The 18,040-nt window shown below is 35.7% G+C and overlaps 5 protein-coding genes and 1 non-coding gene across 6 annotated transcripts; 3 read left to right on the forward strand and 3 right to left on the reverse strand.

Annotated features, from left to right (window-relative positions):
• Positions 1 to 239: 239 nt before the first annotated feature.
• Positions 240 to 2,096, forward strand: UME6 (DNA-binding transcriptional regulator UME6; the record flags this gene model as incomplete). The annotated part of the gene is made up of 1 exon (XM_004181832.1): positions 240 to 2,096. The coding sequence occupies one exon, from the start codon at positions 240 to 242 to the stop codon at positions 2,094 to 2,096; it is 1,857 nt and encodes a 618-aa protein (XP_004181880.1).
• A 265-nt stretch (positions 2,097 to 2,361) lies between these two features.
• On the reverse strand, positions 2,362 to 2,452 carry TBLA0Htrna9F. Its single transcript is given in 2 exon segments — positions 2,362 to 2,398; positions 2,415 to 2,452. It is a non-coding gene; the product is annotated as a tRNA-Phe (tRNA).
• A 3,768-nt stretch (positions 2,453 to 6,220) lies between these two features.
• Positions 6,221 to 7,078, reverse strand: TBLA0H00730 (reverse transcriptase family protein; the record flags this gene model as incomplete). Its single annotated transcript, XM_004181833.1, has 1 exon — positions 6,221 to 7,078. One exon carries the CDS (start codon positions 7,076 to 7,078, stop codon positions 6,221 to 6,223), a length of 858 nt encoding a protein of 285 aa, XP_004181881.1.
• Positions 7,079 to 9,728: 2,650 nt separating this feature from the next.
• On the forward strand, positions 9,729 to 11,759 carry THI7 (thiamine transporter THI7; the record flags this gene model as incomplete). The annotated part of the gene is made up of 1 exon (XM_004181834.1): positions 9,729 to 11,759. One exon carries the CDS (start codon positions 9,729 to 9,731, stop codon positions 11,757 to 11,759), a length of 2,031 nt encoding a protein of 676 aa, XP_004181882.1.
• A 2,355-nt stretch (positions 11,760 to 14,114) lies between these two features.
• Positions 14,115 to 15,569, forward strand: TBLA0H00750 (uncharacterized protein; the record flags this gene model as incomplete). Its single annotated transcript, XM_004181835.1, has 1 exon — positions 14,115 to 15,569. One exon carries the CDS (start codon positions 14,115 to 14,117, stop codon positions 15,567 to 15,569), a length of 1,455 nt encoding a protein of 484 aa, XP_004181883.1.
• An 807-nt stretch (positions 15,570 to 16,376) lies between these two features.
• On the reverse strand, positions 16,377 to 17,360 carry TBLA0H00760 (uncharacterized protein; the record flags this gene model as incomplete). The annotated part of the gene is made up of 1 exon (XM_004181836.1): positions 16,377 to 17,360. One exon carries the CDS (start codon positions 17,358 to 17,360, stop codon positions 16,377 to 16,379), a length of 984 nt encoding a protein of 327 aa, XP_004181884.1.
• Between the last annotated feature and the right edge of the window lie 680 nt (positions 17,361 to 18,040).

Here is an 18,040-nt window from a genome sequence, read left to right on the forward strand (position 1 = left end):
TAGGCCTAACGCAAACGCAAACGCAAACGCAAACGCAACAGCAAACACGCCACAACCACCACCCCCAGCATCTACTGAATATACATTTTGATTGAGAGTTTGCGAATGATATCAGATAGAACCCAGGCGTGGTGATTGCTTTGCCTCTGCAGCTGCCTCTGCCTCTGCCTCTGCCTCTGCCGTCCACTCCCGTCCACTTGCCCTGCTCTTCCAAATTCCACGCCCCTTATATACGCCGCATGCGCCGCCGTTTGCCGCCCAGCACTGCCTCCTTTCCCAAATTGCCCGTGCCACAAAAACAAACACATTACCCGCCCACCTCGCCCGCCGCGCCTTTCTTTTTCTTTTCTTTTTCTTTTCTTTTTCTCTTTCTCGTTCTCTTTCTCGTTCCGCTTCCCACTTGTTTCTCCGCCGTACCCACGCACTTACCCGCGCCTCCCACACCTCCCACACCTCCCACTCCCGCGCTCCCGCCCGCCTCGCCCACTTCGTCGCCCGGCGGTACCCAACCGCCCACTACTAAAAGAACGCTGCTTCCACGCCACGCCTGCTCGCTCGCCCCACACGCCCGCCCCCCACCTCTCCACCACGCCGCCAACTGTCGCCCCCACTCGCCCCCCCACAACTCCCCAGCAAACACTCCCCGCCCAGACGACGACTTCGTCCCGCCTCCGCCGCCCAAATACATCAACTCCAAGCTGGACGGCGTCCGCACACGCCTCCTCAACGCTGCACGTGCCCGCGTGCTTCCTGGAGCCGCCGCCGCTGCTGCCGCTGCCGCTGCCGCCACCGCCACCGCCACACCAATAGCCCCCGCCACTGCGCCTCACACGGCTTGCCAGATAGCCCCCGCCGCCACGTTTGCAGGCGCCGCCACCGCGCCGGCCACGGCACGTGCTGCAGCCGCCGTGCTGTCCAACATGCGGTCGTCGCCGTTCAGGATGCACGATCCGATGAGACTGAGCCCTGGGGCTGGGGCTGGGGCTGGGGCCAACCCTAGTATCAACAAGGGTCTGCCCGGTGGCGGTGGTATTAGCAATGGCGGTGGTATTGGCACTGGCAATGGCACTAGCGCAAGCGCTAGTGCCAGTGCTAGTGCTAGTGCCCTCCACGCAGAAGTCAACGACATCGCCATCTGGGACGACGAAGACGAAGACGACGACGAAAACGAATACGACAACGAAAACAATCCCGAGCCTCAACCCCAAACCAACGACCCTTCCCAACCCATCGCTCCAAAACTGCCCTCCATAGTACAACGCAGAACCGTCACGTGGAATAAAAACGGCAAACGCATCGATCGCAGACTCTCTGCCCCAGAAATCAATTCCTCCTCGCCCATACATCTCCCCTCCATAACAACCCTCCCATACACTTCCCCTACTCCTCCGACGTCGTCCAAACGATCAAGGAAAAAACTAAAACTCACAAAACCAAACGAACTCGATCTACAATCCGACGACTCCAATATACTTCACGATATCAAGGATTTAAAAGACATCCGATCCACCGACCTTCCTTCCACAATCTCCTCTGCTTCCGCCTCGACCTCTGCCTCTGCAAATTTCCCTTCCGTGGATTCCCCTTCTGTGGATTCCCCGTCCGCTACCACCACCGCAACACCAACTTCCTCTGATAAAAAACAAACCCACAACACAAGATCAAGAAACGGTTGTTGGATTTGTCGGTTACGCAAGAAAAAATGTACCGAAGAACGGCCCAATTGCTACAATTGTCAAAGACTCAATCTCAACTGTTACTACGACATCAATAAACCCGATTTCATATCAGACCCCATCAAAAAGGAAAACAAGCTCTTGGAAATCAAACAAAAGACTAAAGAAGCCAAACGTAATGCTATGCGTAAGAAACCAATGAACAAGGGCACTTTTAAAAAGGAGAATCCAGAACAACATGCTTCGCTGTTGAAGGCCAAACGATTGAAAGCTAAAGAAAGACAATTGAAATTGGATGCGACGAGTGCGAGTGCGAGTGCAACTGCAAACGCAACTGCAACTGCAACTGCAACTGCAACTGCAAACCCGAGTGCAACCACAAGTGATGATCTGATTTCAACACCAATAACCGCAGATTAAATACTCACTTTCACCTTCTCGGCCTCCCATATATATACCCTTGTATACGCATATACGCATTTATAGACTTTACCAATTCTCACTCTCTTCTATTAACCGCTGAGCCATATTTATTTATTTATTTATTTTTCCTATCGCATCATCGCATCACGTTGTGTCGCGCGAAACCAGAAGGAAAAAGCAAAGTCCTCCATTATGGAGAAACATAGAATTCACACATCGAAACGTAATAATAATATTGAAGTTATAAAATAAAAAAATTAAATGCGACTTCTGTGGATCGAACACAGGACCTCCAGATATCTTAAACCAAAGTATTCTTCAGTCTGGCGCTCTCCCAACTGAGCTAAACCCGCTTTATTTCATGATTTTTTTTGGAAAACCGTCAAAGTGCCGTCGCCTTTCACGTAATACTTACAAGAAATCAGTACAAGAGAAGCTTCGAGACAGGACAGATCAGCTGACCACAGCTGAGAAACAACTATTCATCAGGTGTGGAACATCCCCTTGAATCTGCACCCACTTCTGGTTCATCTCGGACATCTATTAGTAAGAATGACACTCAGGTTTCAATGAGTGTACCGCATCTTGTAACTATGTACTCAGAACTGTCCAGCTCCAAAGAAGTAACTTACGAATATAAAATAGGTTCTTGTTTATTTTTTTTTTTTGTTCGAAAGTCGTCTAACTTACTTAAAGTTTCAGCTTTCTAAAAGTTGAAAGTCTCGTTTTGCTGAAATATGATTATATCATTTTCTATTAAGTAGGTAAAGTACTTTTTATCACGTGACTTATTATTTAAAATATGTTTTTCTTTTTATATCGAAAAAAACACTATTTAAGAAATATATTCATTTTAATTATAGTATTTAATATATATTTCTAAATAAAAGTAATCGTCTTTACATCTTAAACACTGTATAACAATGTCTAACTCTCTTGAATCCCAGTAGGTTTCGTTTGTTATTGTATTGTATTGTATTCCTAACTTGGTTTACAATACAACGATGTTGTAGACATATTCTCAGTAGATGAAAAAGTCAATATAATAAAAAGTAATGTTCTCAAGTCTAAGCTATAAGCAAAACAACCACGCAATCTTATGACTATGAGTCATAACATCATTTACTCATGCAATTATGCAATGGATTGACAGTTAATAAACTAATATTCAGGATAAACAGTTCTATTTGACAACGTATAATTAGAGCTGCTTATCCATCAAGAATTTATAAGTTTTACAGGTAATTGAAGTAGAGTCTGACATTATTAAATAATGAATTTTGATGTAATATTTGATTATTTCTTTTACATACTCTATAAACATCTATATTCATTTACAAAATATGCTCTTTTAATAGTAAGTTAAAACAAGTTAAAACAAGTTCCATTCACAAATCTTCTTTAACCCTAAAGAATATTTCACTCACGCAATACTTGATAAAAAATTTCTTTTTAAGAAATAATTAGCAAAATAATTATATTATTTTCCAGCATAAACACCTGTCTCAAAGACAGACCTGAAATAATTTGATAAGTAATCAATACAAGAACATTACTCATATGACTAATATAACTAATTGATTAGTAATTGATCTGTTGCCAATAAACAATTACAAAATTGAATTGCCTTCATACCAAATAAATTATATATAAAGGAACAGAATTTCTTGTCTCATTACGGAACTTTTATTAGAACATTTTATATAAGAAAAAAAAAAAAAAAAAAAAAGAAAACCATTAAAACAGAAACCATTAAAACAGAATCAAATTTCCTTTTTATACTCTATATTACCTCCTCTGTCTAGCTATCATTTAACAGCTTCATTTCTAGCACAGTTTGTGTCATCTGATCTTCAATATATGCTCAATATTAATATTTCCAGCATTTTCGCTTACTGCTGTTAACATTTGTTCAATTCCCTCTCTTTAACAAGTTATTTTTCTTTATTAACCTTTGTAAGTCAGTACTTGGATGATTTGTAAACCAGTTTAAATATAAGATACAACTTGCTAGTAACTATATAACTCCTTGTTGAACACCCTGACTTATCACCAAGTTTGTTTTTAAACTTACGAAAATATTTGTTCTTTTTGAACTAAATGGTCATTTAAAAAACACTATAAATCTATGACTTATAGTCTGAGGAACCGGACTTTAAATACTTTGCAAAAGTCAACACCGGATTCTCCCATATTACTTTAATTGGACTGTTTACAAACTTACTTATACAAGGGGAGGAATGAACAATTTGAGTAATGCTTGCTAAACTAATAGAGATTATTAATTGATAGGATATTAACAAGTATGCAAAGTAGCAGTTGCTTAGTTTTGTGTATAATTTGTTGTCAGTAACTTGTAGATTAAAAATAAGTTCAATATCACCTACAACATTTTGTGGTATTACAGATAGAGCGTAGATCGGAATAAACTTTGTTTCTTTATATATCCAGAAATATATAGTACTGGAATATGATTATATCATTTTCTATTAAGAGATGAAATACTCTTTTTTTTTTTATCACGTCACTAGTTTCTGCAAATATGTTTTAGGAACAATTTCCCAAACACTATTTAAGAAAAATATCATTTTAAGTTATTTTAAATAATCAATCGATTTTACATCTAATAAAACTGATAAACAATGTCCAACTCTCTTGAATCTCTGAACCACAAGACAAAGGTTAGACATCAATGGGAATTGGACTAGTTTATTTACAAGTTGGACTGGTATGCTAGCATCATGCCAACTGGACAACGTGTCCATATATGTTGTAGGCACGTGGTGTTTGAGGTTGAACCTCAACTCATGAGTCACATATTTGAACTAGTTGGTTGATATTTGCTAAAATACAATTGGGAACATGTGAGAATTCTTCAGCGGAATACTCAACGGATATTTTAGGGTCGATATCTGTCATTCAACAGAGATATATCTTGTGTGTTATGTCATTACCATGTAAAGCACTGGGCTTTGGCGGCTCAACCGATGAAGGTACGAGGTGGGTCTTTGTGTTAGCGTTTTTGGATTGTAAAGATGAGGTTTTAAATATTGTACGTTGATAACCAGATTGTTTTTTTGATGGAGGATGGAAGGTCTAACTCGTAGGCTTTGGGATTTATCACTTTAACTATCTTGAAGGGCCTTGCATAAAGAGGTTGAATTTTTAAGTACTTCCCGCAATTAAAGTAAGCATCACAATAGAGTAACGCATAGTCATTAACTATTAAAGTAACTAGATAACTATGAAGGTTTGTTTGAATTTACATTGCTACTTGGGGCGTCTTCTAAATGGGATTACACACAGAGTGTAATGGCTTGTAGATGTTTCGTGAGATCACAATTGTTGAAATTCCTAGCGTTAAGTTCGGATCCAATATGGAATGATGGTTGGTTAGTTACGTAGCCTAGGTCAATATCAAACGGGTAAAAGTTGTTTAATACGGTTAGGAGTAGCATTATAAGCGAATTCGATAAGTGGAAGAAAGTGGTACCAATTTTGGTGCTTAGCATTAGCATAAGATCGTAGGAGATGGCCTAATATTTGGGTGGTTCTTTCAATTTGACCGTCTGTTTGTGGATGGTTAGAAGCAGATTTCTGCATTGTGATACCTAATAGGTCTGTGTAGGAATTACTGAAGCGGATACTAGTTATAGTCTTGGGGAAACTATGGGAGCTGAATACGTAGCGGAATAAAAGTTCCATGATATCGTCTGCGGAGGTATTTGTTTTGGTAGCTATGAAGTGGGCGCGTTTGGAGACCACAATTAAAATCATAGCTTAGCCTGGAAAACTAGGAGTTAAACCTGTAACAAAGTCAATAGTCATGTCGGTCCAGCGTCAAGTAGGAGTTGGTAAAGGTTGAGGTAAACCACGTGTTTCTGGTTTGTATACTTTAATGAGTTAATATTGTATACAATGCTGGATATGGCGATGGACAGAGGGGCAAACTGCTTTGGACAATAGTGGAACGGTGCAATTTTGCTAAATGTAGATTTAGTTCCAAGGTGACCGCCGGATATTGAGTATTGATGGAAGCACGGGATAATTCCTCTGCTACAACAATTTTGGGTCCGGGAAGGTATTCTAGTTCAAAGTCATATTTCTTCCAATTTTTGAAACTATCCTTTAATTTTGTCTGATGGTTTCTCCTTGTTAGCAATAGCTAAAAGGCAGATGTGATCGGTTCGTAATACAAAGTGACGTCCGTGAAGTAGATAGCGAAAGTGTCCAAGAGCCAATTTGATACCGAGTAGCTCTAGTTCTCCTGCTGGGTAGTGGCTCTGAGTTTTATCCAGTATTTTCGAAAAGTATCCGACAACACCAAGGGTGTGGTCTTTATCATCAATTTCTTCTAAGACTGCACCAACGGCGCTCTTCGAAGCATCTGTAGTGAGGCGGTATTGACCATCGGGTTTCAACGTGGCAATAACTGGTTTAGAAGACAGGGCGGCTTGTAGGTTTTTGAATGCTTGGGTCTGTTCGGTTGACCATTTTGTTTTCTTGATAATGTAGTCGTATAGGGGTTTAGCAATGTCGGCACAATGTTCAATAAAGCGGCGATAATAATTAACGAGGCCTACAAAACGTTGTGTCTTAGGGATGGAGGATGGCTGCGGATAAGATCCGATTGCCTGGCATTTGGCCTGTATTGGACGAATGGCATTATCTGAGATGTTATATCCTAGGAATTCTACGGGTGTTTGGGTGAATTGGAATTTCTTCCTCTTCACAAATAGGTGTTCTTTGGCTAATATACTGAGTACATCATCCAGATGTTTCCAATGTTCCTCTAGGGAATCGGAAAATATTAAATTATCATCTAGATATACGCAAATATTGGGTTTACCACGAAATAGGTCAGCCATATAACGAGCAAATGTACTGGGTGCATTTACTAGACCAAACGGCATGACTTTATATTCGAAGTTTCCTGATGGTGTAACGAAAGCAGTTTTGTATTGATCTTCTTCTTTCATGGGAATTTGGTGGTAACCAGAGTGCAGATCTAAGGTGGTGAATACGGATGCTTTACCAATTGAGGCTAACAACTGATCGATGAGGGGTAGCGGGAAAGGGTCTTTGATGGCGATTTTGTTGAGAGCACAGTAGTCGACACAAAGACGATAGGATCCATCTTTCTTTCCGACGAGTACAACTGGGGAACTAAAAGGAGCTTTCGAAGGTGTGACAAAATCCTTTTCTAAAAGGTCCTGCACAATTTTGTTAATCTCAGTTTCTTGTTTTGGTGTAACCCTATAAGGTTGGAAACGTGGGAGTTTGGCGCCTGGTACGATATCTATTTCATGACTAGTTGAAACTTGATTAGAAACTTCTCTAGATGGAAGTTCATCTGAAATTGTTTTTTTTTCATATTTATCTTGTAATGACGTATTTCTTAAAAAGTGTTTAGGACATTGTCCGTAAAATACGTTTAAAGAAAATAGTGCCGTGAATACCACTCTATAGAAAATGATATAATCATGTTCCAGCAGTATGCACAATGAATGTTGGTACAACAGAAGTATAAGTATAAATAATTATGGTGTCACGTGCGTTAACTATATTTAACGCTTTGTACAACTTGAAATAATTATTTAGGTAGTATAAAAACGTAAAGAGCGGAAGCAGGAAACATTTGCACAACAAGCGAAAACACAAGTTTTTCTCACTTAGGTCCGAGTTCAAACAAGATTTAGGGCCAAGAAAAACACGCAGGCCTAGTTTAGCTGATGATGTAATGTTTCTCATTATTATGTCCAAGCTAATCAAAGGGTACTAACCACGGCATGGGAAGTGTATGAGAAACTAATGAGAAACAAGACTAGTAACAGCTTGTGGCTTTTGGCAAATACCATGTAAGGCGGGGGAAGATAATTTGGTGTCGTTAATTTAAGAACATCATGTAGATTCTACAGGGTGTACTAAGCAGGAGAGATAAATAACTCTTGTGAGGTTAATTAGGTGGAAAAATTTTTCACTTATAGACGACGATGAATTGACCTCTCTTATCCACAAAAATAATGTGTAAATTGCCAGCATTTTAGTCGACATCTAATCTTTATATTTTTATATTTTCTATAGTTTTAATTCCTCTCAAAATGGAAGGAGGTTTCTATACTTTAAACAATATACAAAAAAAAGAATTGTTCTCTTAATTATGACTAACAGCAATACTAATATTAAGGATTCAAATGTGGTACAGGTTTCTCAAGACTTATTTTATTCCTAGTACAAGATAAGGGTACTTCTAAAAACTCACAAATCAATATTCTTGGTCATCTGTACAAAAACATCATTTAAGACCTATTGAGTCACACTTATTGATGTTTATCATTTCTTGTATTTCTTGTTATTATTTTTTTTTTTTGGTAATTCTACCAAATCATTCAAATCATGCCATAATCATAAACATTCCATGATTTTCTAAACTATTTACTGTCATACACACAAACATAGAATCACGTGGACACCAAAAAGAAACTCACGTATTTTCTCTCGGCCGAGAAACACCCATACACCATCATCCTTACACCCAATCACTGCTACACTGCTTTCTCTGTAACAATGGCCACCCCTCTCCTGAAACTTCCCCAGTTTGTACAGCATTCCATTATATTTCGCGTGCCATAATATCCACACATCAGCTTTTCTCACTGCATTTCTCACTAAGTTTCTCTCCCAGTACATTTCAAACACGTGCTAGCCGCCGAACTCCCTGGATTTCTAGATTTTCCCTCATTGTGTTACCCGCCCCGCGTTCACTCTCAATGCATATTTCATTTCGCTCATTCATTGCATACCACATCGCTCCTCCATCCCGAATGCCCAAGAGAAAAAGAAACGCTCATAGAAACTCCCTACAATCGTGAACCACCCGGGCTATGTCCTAAAAAGGAAGCTTTTACTCTTACACCTCTCTTGGCGAAAATTAATGCCATTTATTTCAACCATTTTTTAAAGGTACACGGTCTTAAGGAAGATATTATGAAAATTTTTTCCAAATCCAATTTAACATATTATAATTAAAGTTTTTTTTCTTCAATATTCATTATTCATTATTTCAAAATTAATCAATCCGTATACAAATTCGTTATTCATATCTCGACGATTATTATTATTCCCCAATATCCTTTCGTAGAAGGCACTTATCCCTGTAGAGCGAACATATCGGGGGGCCCACGACTCTCTTTCTCTCTTTCTTATGGGCACAATAGTTGCATTTTTCGTCTTGGCTTTTGCTTGCAAAAATTAAAATGAGATGCCTTTACATCGCTTGAGTTTATGTGTCAATTATATCATCTTTTCGCTCACTTTTTGCCTCTCTGCTGACTATTCATTGGCCAAGATCATATAAATATACTTTCAAGTTGTTTGTATGAATACCTAGCTACGTTGTACGAGTCAATACACCTTCATACACAAACTTGCAAGCAACAAAAATATTGATACTCTCTCGCTTTTGTTTCCTATAAGAAATTTTTTTTTTACTATTAAAATTTCTCTGTTTCAGCTCATCTCATCTCGTCTCATCGCATTGTATCATTATTTAAACACCCTGTATTTATCCATAAATTCCACACCCTTTCTCCATCTCTCCCCTTCTCTAATACCCCAAGCAACACAACGATGGGCGTGGAATCGAAATTCTCAGCAACTACTTCTGTAGTATCTCCTGCTTCATCTTCAAATGAAATCCAGCATCATCAACCATCGTCTAATAGAAAACATCAGCAGAATGGGATGGCTGCCTTCTTTACAAGAACATTCCGTTTCTTGGAAATTCCTCTCGACGAAAGAGAAACAATCAGTTTCTTAAAGAACCCTGATTTACAGCCCATTAAATCTGAATACCAAACTTGGGGGTTTTGGTCAAATTTCGCCTACTGGGGGGTCATGTCCTTCTCAGTGGGGACTTGGATGGGTGCCTCTTCTGGGTTATCTGCTGGTCTATCGTATCCAGAGACTATTGGTAGTTATATCATTGGTGATGTTGTCACCATTATGTTCACATTGGGGAATTCGTACCCTGGTTCAGATTGGAAAATTGGGTTCACTTTATGTCAAAGATTCGTATTTGGTATCTCGGGTTCCATCTTTGGGATTATGTTACGTGTGTTAATGAGTATTGTTAATTATGGTTCAAATGCTTGGCAAGGTGGTCTTTGTATTAATATGATTCTAGATTCTTGGTCTCATCACTATTTACACTTACCAAATACTTTGTCAAAGCATGTTCATATGACTACAAAGGAATTGATTGGGTTCATTCTTTTCCATGTTGTTTGTTGTATAGGATATCTTTTCAAACCACATCAAATTAATTACATGTTAATTGCCTCTTGTGTCGCCACGTGTTTTGCCATGATTGGTATTATTATTTATCTTTGTTCAAGAGCTCATGGTGTTGGTGAATTATTCACTTCTACTGCATCACCAGTATCAGGTTCTGCTAAAGCTTGGGCTTGGGTTTATATGATTTCTTATTGGTTTGGTTCAGTGTCTCCAGGGTCTGTCAATCAAAGTGATTTCTCAAGATTCGCTTCTTCTCAACCTGCTGTTTGGTGGGGGACCATTTGTGCTTTATTGGTCCCAACCACTTTAGTCCCAATCTTTGGTATTATTGGTGCCTCTACTTGTCAAAAATTATATGGTCAACAATTTTGGATGCCTATGGATATTTTCGATTATTGGTTAACTACTAATTACTCTGCCGGTGCAAGAGCAGGTTCATTTTTCTGTGGGGTTGCATTCACAATGTCTCAAGTTGGGTATATTTTAGAAAATGCAGGTTTTGCTAGTGGTATGGATTTAGCTGGGTTATTACCAAAATATATTAATATCAAGAGAGGTGCTTTATTAACTGCCGCAATCTCATTTGCCGTACAACCTTGGAATTTCTATAATTCTTCTTCCACTTTCTTAACAGTCACATCTGCATTTGGTGTCATTATGACCCCTATGATTTCCATTATGATTTGTGATAATTTCATTATTAGGAAAAGAAATTATTCTGTTTCACAAGCCTTTGTTTTTGATGGTGAATATAAATATACAAAGGGTATTAATTGGAAGGCTTTCATTTCTTTAGTATGTGGTATGACGCCAGGTTTACCGGGTATTGCTTGGCAAGTCGATAATAATTATTTCCATAATCAAGGTATCGTAAATTTCTATTACGGTGATTCATTTTTTTCATTCTTAATTTCATTTTTCGTTTACTGGATATTATGTTTGATTTGGCCAACAAAGATTGAAATATTACATGATGATGCAGATTATTACGGTGCATTCAAAGATGAAGTTGCCATTAAAAAGGGAATGATTCCATACAGTAAGTTAACTGAAGATGACATTAACAGACATGTCAAATATGATGGTAAATCAATCGATTCTGGTTCTACATTTGATCAAGATGAAGATGTTATTAGTAAGATGGACGTTAATGTTAACGTCGAACCTTTAGATAATGATGATACAATTGATAGTATTGGCCCTTCAGCAGATGGGTCTCGTAATACAGGATATGCAGGTCATGTTATAAGACAACAAACGTCAAATGAAACACAAATCGAATATGGTTATAGTAAAGATGATAAACTAGATAATCAAGTAAATGAAATTGAATTAAGAGATCAAAATTATGACTCGAAAAAATAACGCACTAACTAACACATTTTTTAATTCTTCTTATTCTGAAATTCGTTTTTTTTACTTTTGTTCATTAATTTACACTCATTTTACTAATTTTACTTATTCTAATTTTTCTTATTTTTTTTACCTCATCATAAATTCTAGCTTATAACATGACTATCATTTAAAAGTAAGAATATCTATCTGCTCTATTTTTTTTATTTATTCAATATTTACATAATTCAAATAAAACATTTTTATAAACTTTATACAGCCTAATACTTTACATTCATTATAATTAACTGAACATATGCAACAAATCTTCATATTATTCTTTAAATTATAAAATTTCATTTTGCTCCTCAAATTAGGAGTTACTATTTCAATTTTGATATACTCCTTAAAAGTTCATAAAAAAAGATACATAGTACCAACTAAATTAAACCCTTGTGGGAATACTTTCAATTCACTCTTATCTATTATATATTATAATAATTTTATCTTTTCAAAGAAAACTTACAAGGTATCTGTCCATCTACCTCCAAAGGACAATATCAATATTTAATGGAAATTGATAAACTAAATATTGAAAGGTAAATAATAATGACACCAAAAAAAAAAAAAAAATTAGTATTCGATGACAAAATTCTACAAATTCTCCTATTTTTAAGGTTTTAAATAACCAACCTTTAATTTATTTAGCTGCACGTGAAATTGTAATAATAAAAATCTGTAGAAAAAAATCTGTAGAAAAATTGAAAGTTGAAAATGGTAAATGTTAAAAAAAACAAATATAATTAGGTAGCAAAGCTTTTTTGTAATTTTTAGTTATAGACAAAACCGTGTACATTGATATCGTTATAAAGCTACCATTTTTTTGTTGTGTTTTATCTATCATCGTCTTATCTGTCATTGTTTTAGCTATCATTGATATCACATTACTATTATTACAAAACTACAAACATAAACCATTTATAAGCTTTAATACAATATCTACTCACTACCCTCCCTACAGTGGAAGATATATAATAACTTTAATATACAAGACTGCTAATTACTATTCCAATTACTATATCCTTTAAATCAGGTAACAATTCATAAAACTTAAAACAATTAAAGACGATATGACACAATTATTTCTAATATTGTAACTTATACAGACCATGAATGACTTCATACAAGACTCATAATTTATTCTTCGACTACATGTACATGAATCACTAATCACGTATAGCAGTTGGCTTCTTATACATCCTTTTAAATGTTTCTAATAAAAACTACACTCCAGATAAATATACAATTGTTCGTCCGAGAATAAAGGGAACCTCGGCCGAATAGCCTTTCATACCCGAACTTTGTTTAGGAAATTACCAAATCAGGAATGAAAAATTCATCTCAAAAAAGAGTAGTCATTCCGCTACCATATTTTGAAGACTGCTGGACAAAATAAAAATAAAACTAAATTAAAGTAGTAAGCAGTCTTAGATACTATTTTTTAACCTCATTTCACTAAATTCTCAACTCTGGATCATTTGTAAATTTACCAGTAGAACAAGCTGAAACGACACCTGTTATATTTCTCGCTACTATCTCAATGCATCTTCAAGAGAGCTGAAAGTAAACTATTCCGTAAAGTACTGGAATTTGACGCTAACCCTAAAATTTATTAGCATTATTACTTTCAGTTAACAATTCCCAAGCCCTGGTTTACCTTGACTGCTTAATTTCTCCTTATCTCTTTAATGGGTATTCTAATTCCGATGGCTCGGGAATTTTCGGAAGAATTCTGGTATTTGTCTAAATTGGAATATACCTATTATCAAAAAAAGGTATTAAAAAAATACAACTACATAAGAATAATTTTTTAAAAGGATAAAAAGAATGCTTTTATTCGACAAAGTAATTGTTTGTTTATTTGGTGTGGAATGTGAGTAGTTTGCTCCAAAAAACTTCTTTCAAGAACCTTGGTTTCTTATAGGATAAAGTAAATAATAATTCAAACACAAATATTAAACACCTTAACAAATTCGTAATGAAATTCTTACGTAGTTGTCTACAGAGTAAGCCTGTTGTAAGTGAAACCAATGTAGAACAGCTTCAGTCAGAACGTTCTTCAATTCGTTCTGATTTACACGATTCAATTATATCTGATGTAAATATTACGACTAATAATGAAATAATGCCCTTATATGAAAAGGAAAAAAATCATTCAAGCTTGGAAGAACAAATCTCTGCTCAGAGTTCTTCAAATAAAAACATGCAATTGAATATTCAGGTACTGAGTTAAAATTGATAAATACCACTACCTCTATCAAGATTACTAATCAGGATGAAAATACATTAGATTCACCACCTTATTCTAGATTTTCTCATCCAGATAAAATGTTTTTAGTTATTATCTGCTCCTTTACAGGGGTTTTCTCATCTGTAGCAGGTGCTATCTACTACCCTGTTTTGCAAGTGATTCAAGGCTTATTTGAAATTACTGAAGAACAGGTCAATATTACTATCGTAGTTTATTTCATTTTTCAAGGTATTGCACCTTCAATTATCGGTAACTTGGCTGATTCAATGGGCAGAAGACCAATTGTTATCATTGCTGTTACATTATATTTTTGTGCTTGTGTCGGTTTAAGTTGTTGTAATAATTATGCACAACTAGTTGGACTTAGATGTTTACAGGCTGCTGGTATTTCTCCTGTGATTGCTATGAATAGTGGTATAATGGGTGATGTTACTACTAGAGCTGAAAGAGCTGGATATGTTGGATATGTATCTGGCTTTCAAATCATAGGAACCGCATTAGGGGCTTTGATAGGTGCTAGATTATCGTCAAGATGGGGTTGGAGAGGAATTTTCTGGTTTCTAGCCATTGGTTACTGGTGCTTGCACCATCGTTTGATACTCGCATTACCAGAAACGAAAAGAGCTATTGTTGGCGATGGTTCTATTACACCACCAAACTATTTTAGTAAAGCACCAATATTAGTTTTACCTTCTCTTCGTAAAAGATTACATCTTAATTCTCCTGATTATGAATCGAAAGAAGAAGAGAAGAAAATCAGTCCTCTAGAGCCATTACATGTGTTTAAAATTTTAGACATAGTGATAATGCTAGTTGTAAGTGGGTTACAATATACTACATGGACTGCTCATCAGACTGCATTGACCACTTCCCTAAGTAGAGATTATCATTATTTTGTAGTTCAAATTGGTCTCTGCTTCTTACCAACCGGTATCTGTACTATGATTAGTGTCGTTGGATCAGGAAAGTATCTTAATTTCATTTACGGTAGAATGATGCAAAAACATTTGGCATGGTTGGAAAATGAAAAACAAATCCTACTGGAAAAAAATGCTAATGATTCTAAAAAAGTTGATGAAATCATCTCAAACGATCCCTATTATACTTTCAATCTTTGTAAAGCTAGATTACAACCTGGTCTTTTTACTCTATTACTAAGTAGTTGCGGATTTATTGCATATAGTTGGTGTTTGGGCTCTAAAGTTCATGTTGCTGCTATTTTATGCTTCAGTGGATTTGCTTCACTATTTTCAATTTGCATGTTAACAATGTCAACAACATTAATTGTTGATTTATTTCCAGAAACAGCCGCTATAGCTACTGCTTGTTTGAATTTAGTTAGATGCTCAATGTCTGCAATAATTATCGCCTGTTTAACCAGAATGAAAATTAAAATGCAGTATGGTGGTATCTTTACATTTTTATCACTTTTAACCGCCTGCTCATCACTTTTATTATTAAAATTGATTAGAAATGGAAAAGTGCTATCTTTTGAAAAAGAACAGAAACTGTCTAAGACTGACAAAGCATAGGTTCCTTATTTCTCCTATTAATTTTATTTCTTACCTCTTCCGTATTTTCATCGAAAATATGCTAAATCCCATTTAATATTCATCAATCTCCAACTTATAGACATTTATTATTCTTTTACTTTTATATTAATTTCTTTATAGATCTATTGCCGATAAGGCAATTCCTTGAATTGATTTGTTTATCAAAAATACTACTCGCTCTGATTTACAACTTTTGCATTTAGATCTCTTCAGCTAATATAAAAAATTATATACATTTGATAATATTTTATAAATTTTGAGATAATATATTGAATTTTTTGAGGTTAGAAAACAATACATAATTAATTTCTAAATATATAAAAATAATTTTAATACAATAAGGTTCCTATTCTAGTATGTCTATCTTTATATCATTCAAAGCTAACTTCTACAAAAAAAAGTAAGTTGATGATAAAAAGTTGCCGGAAAAAATCTTAACATTTATATCCTTAGGAACGAGAGTAAAGCGACAGATATAAATTTATTTTTTCTAAGAAGTAAAAATTAAATGTGAAAAAAAATATATAATTTGTTTCAAAATATTTAAAGATTTTACTTTTTATTGTTTATCTTTATTTATTTTTTTTTTTTTTAAAGTAAAAATAAAATTAGGGAATAGCAGACCGTATTACTAACAAATATTAGAATCATATGGCCTTTAAGATCAAAAAATTCGTAAAAATTATATAAATATTAGTTTTTCTAATGTATACCTATTCTATAACATGATTATATATGTATCGTTTATAAAATGTAATCATGATAAATAAGACAAGTTAATATCGATTAAGCAAAGTGTTTTAAAATTTCTTCACCAGCCTTAATACCAGAGACAGCCATAGCACCAAAAGTTGGACCCATTCTGTTACACCCTTCTAATTCAGCGACTTCCATACCAGCAAAGTACATAGATTCGACACCAGAATAAGCACCAGCACCTTTAACAACACCAGCTTCAGCATTATTCATATCTAAACCTTTCATACCACCTAATTTCTTGTTAGTATCAATTGCAACAATTCTCTTAGCAGAGAAGGCACCGAATGGACCGTCATGACCAGTAGTAGATAAGATAACACCATGTTTCTTAGATGGATCACGGGTACCGTCATTCTTGTAACCTGATAATTCAATAACGTTTGGATCCATACAACATTGACTGTCATGATGTTGAGTAACTAAAGTCCAATTGGTAACAACACCAGCAACAGTAATTTCACCATTTGGACCAGCTGGTCTAGTAACTAAATCTTCGACTGCAGTAGCATTAAATAATTTGACATTTGGGAATTGTAAAACCTTGGATAAGACGGTAGAGGTGAACAAAGCAGCATGTTTGACAACAACATAATCACCTTCATCTTCAAATGGAATTTCTAATTCCTTTAAGAATAAATCAGCTGGTTTTCTCATGACCATGGCACTGAATAATTGACCACCTAACCAAGCACCACCACCTGGAGCAACATTAGCTTCAATGATAGCAATTTTCAAGTCTGGTCTGTTTTTGGCAATAACATAAGCAGCTGACATACCAGAAGAACCACAACCAACAATGATGACATCAGAGACAGCAAATTTATCCATATCGTGGAAGTAACGAGAAGTCATAGCACGAGAAACAGTAGATTCACGAATTGGTCTGAAAGCGAAATCAGACCAGTCATCAGTCTTAACAACATCTGATAGAGCATGGTTAATTGGAGTAGAGTTCAATTGTAATTGAGCTTGAGTGTCAGTGACAGTAGAAACTTCAGTAGATGGGGCCATTGCTATTAAATTTATTGAGTGTGTTGATATTTGCTTTTTGTTTGATGATTTATTATTATTATTATAGTTAATAAGAAGGAGAAGATTTAGAACTAATATTTTAAGCAGTTTCTATTCACCTTTTATATGTTTTAAAAATGAAATCTTTAAACAAGGATAAATGAATGATAGTTATTGACGATGAGTAATGACCACAACCATCTCTCCTTTGCATAAAATCTAGTACATAAATAACTCATAAACACACACGTCATACTTAAAAGAACGTGCTCTAGATGAAATAAGCCCTATTGATAAAGAAACAATTAATTATGCATCCTGATGATCATCGAAACAAATTGCTATTAAAAATTAACTACATACTATAAAGAATAAATCATTATCGCTAAACGGAATTATTCCAATTAGTTACATATCTGAAGAGTGCTAACCATTGCCTATCTGCGCTAAACCTTTTTTGAACGTGGGATAGCTTATTTGTTTGGGGAAACATTGCGAGAAAACTACTCTCTAATTTTCTTGTGTTTTAAAAAAACTACAAAGGATAAGGAATATGGAATAAGATTCAGGCTCCATATTCATTATTCTCGAATCTTGAGATATGCAAGTTGAAATTTCTTTTCTTAATTTAGGTACCTACGAATTTAAAACTAGCTTGATCGAATTTTTCTTGAAATCAC

The sequence above is a fragment of the Henningerozyma blattae genome, chromosome 8 (genome assembly GCF_000315915.1).
Source record: "Henningerozyma blattae CBS 6284 chromosome 8, complete genome".
NCBI lineage: Eukaryota > Fungi > Ascomycota > Saccharomycetes > Saccharomycetales > Saccharomycetaceae > Henningerozyma > Henningerozyma blattae.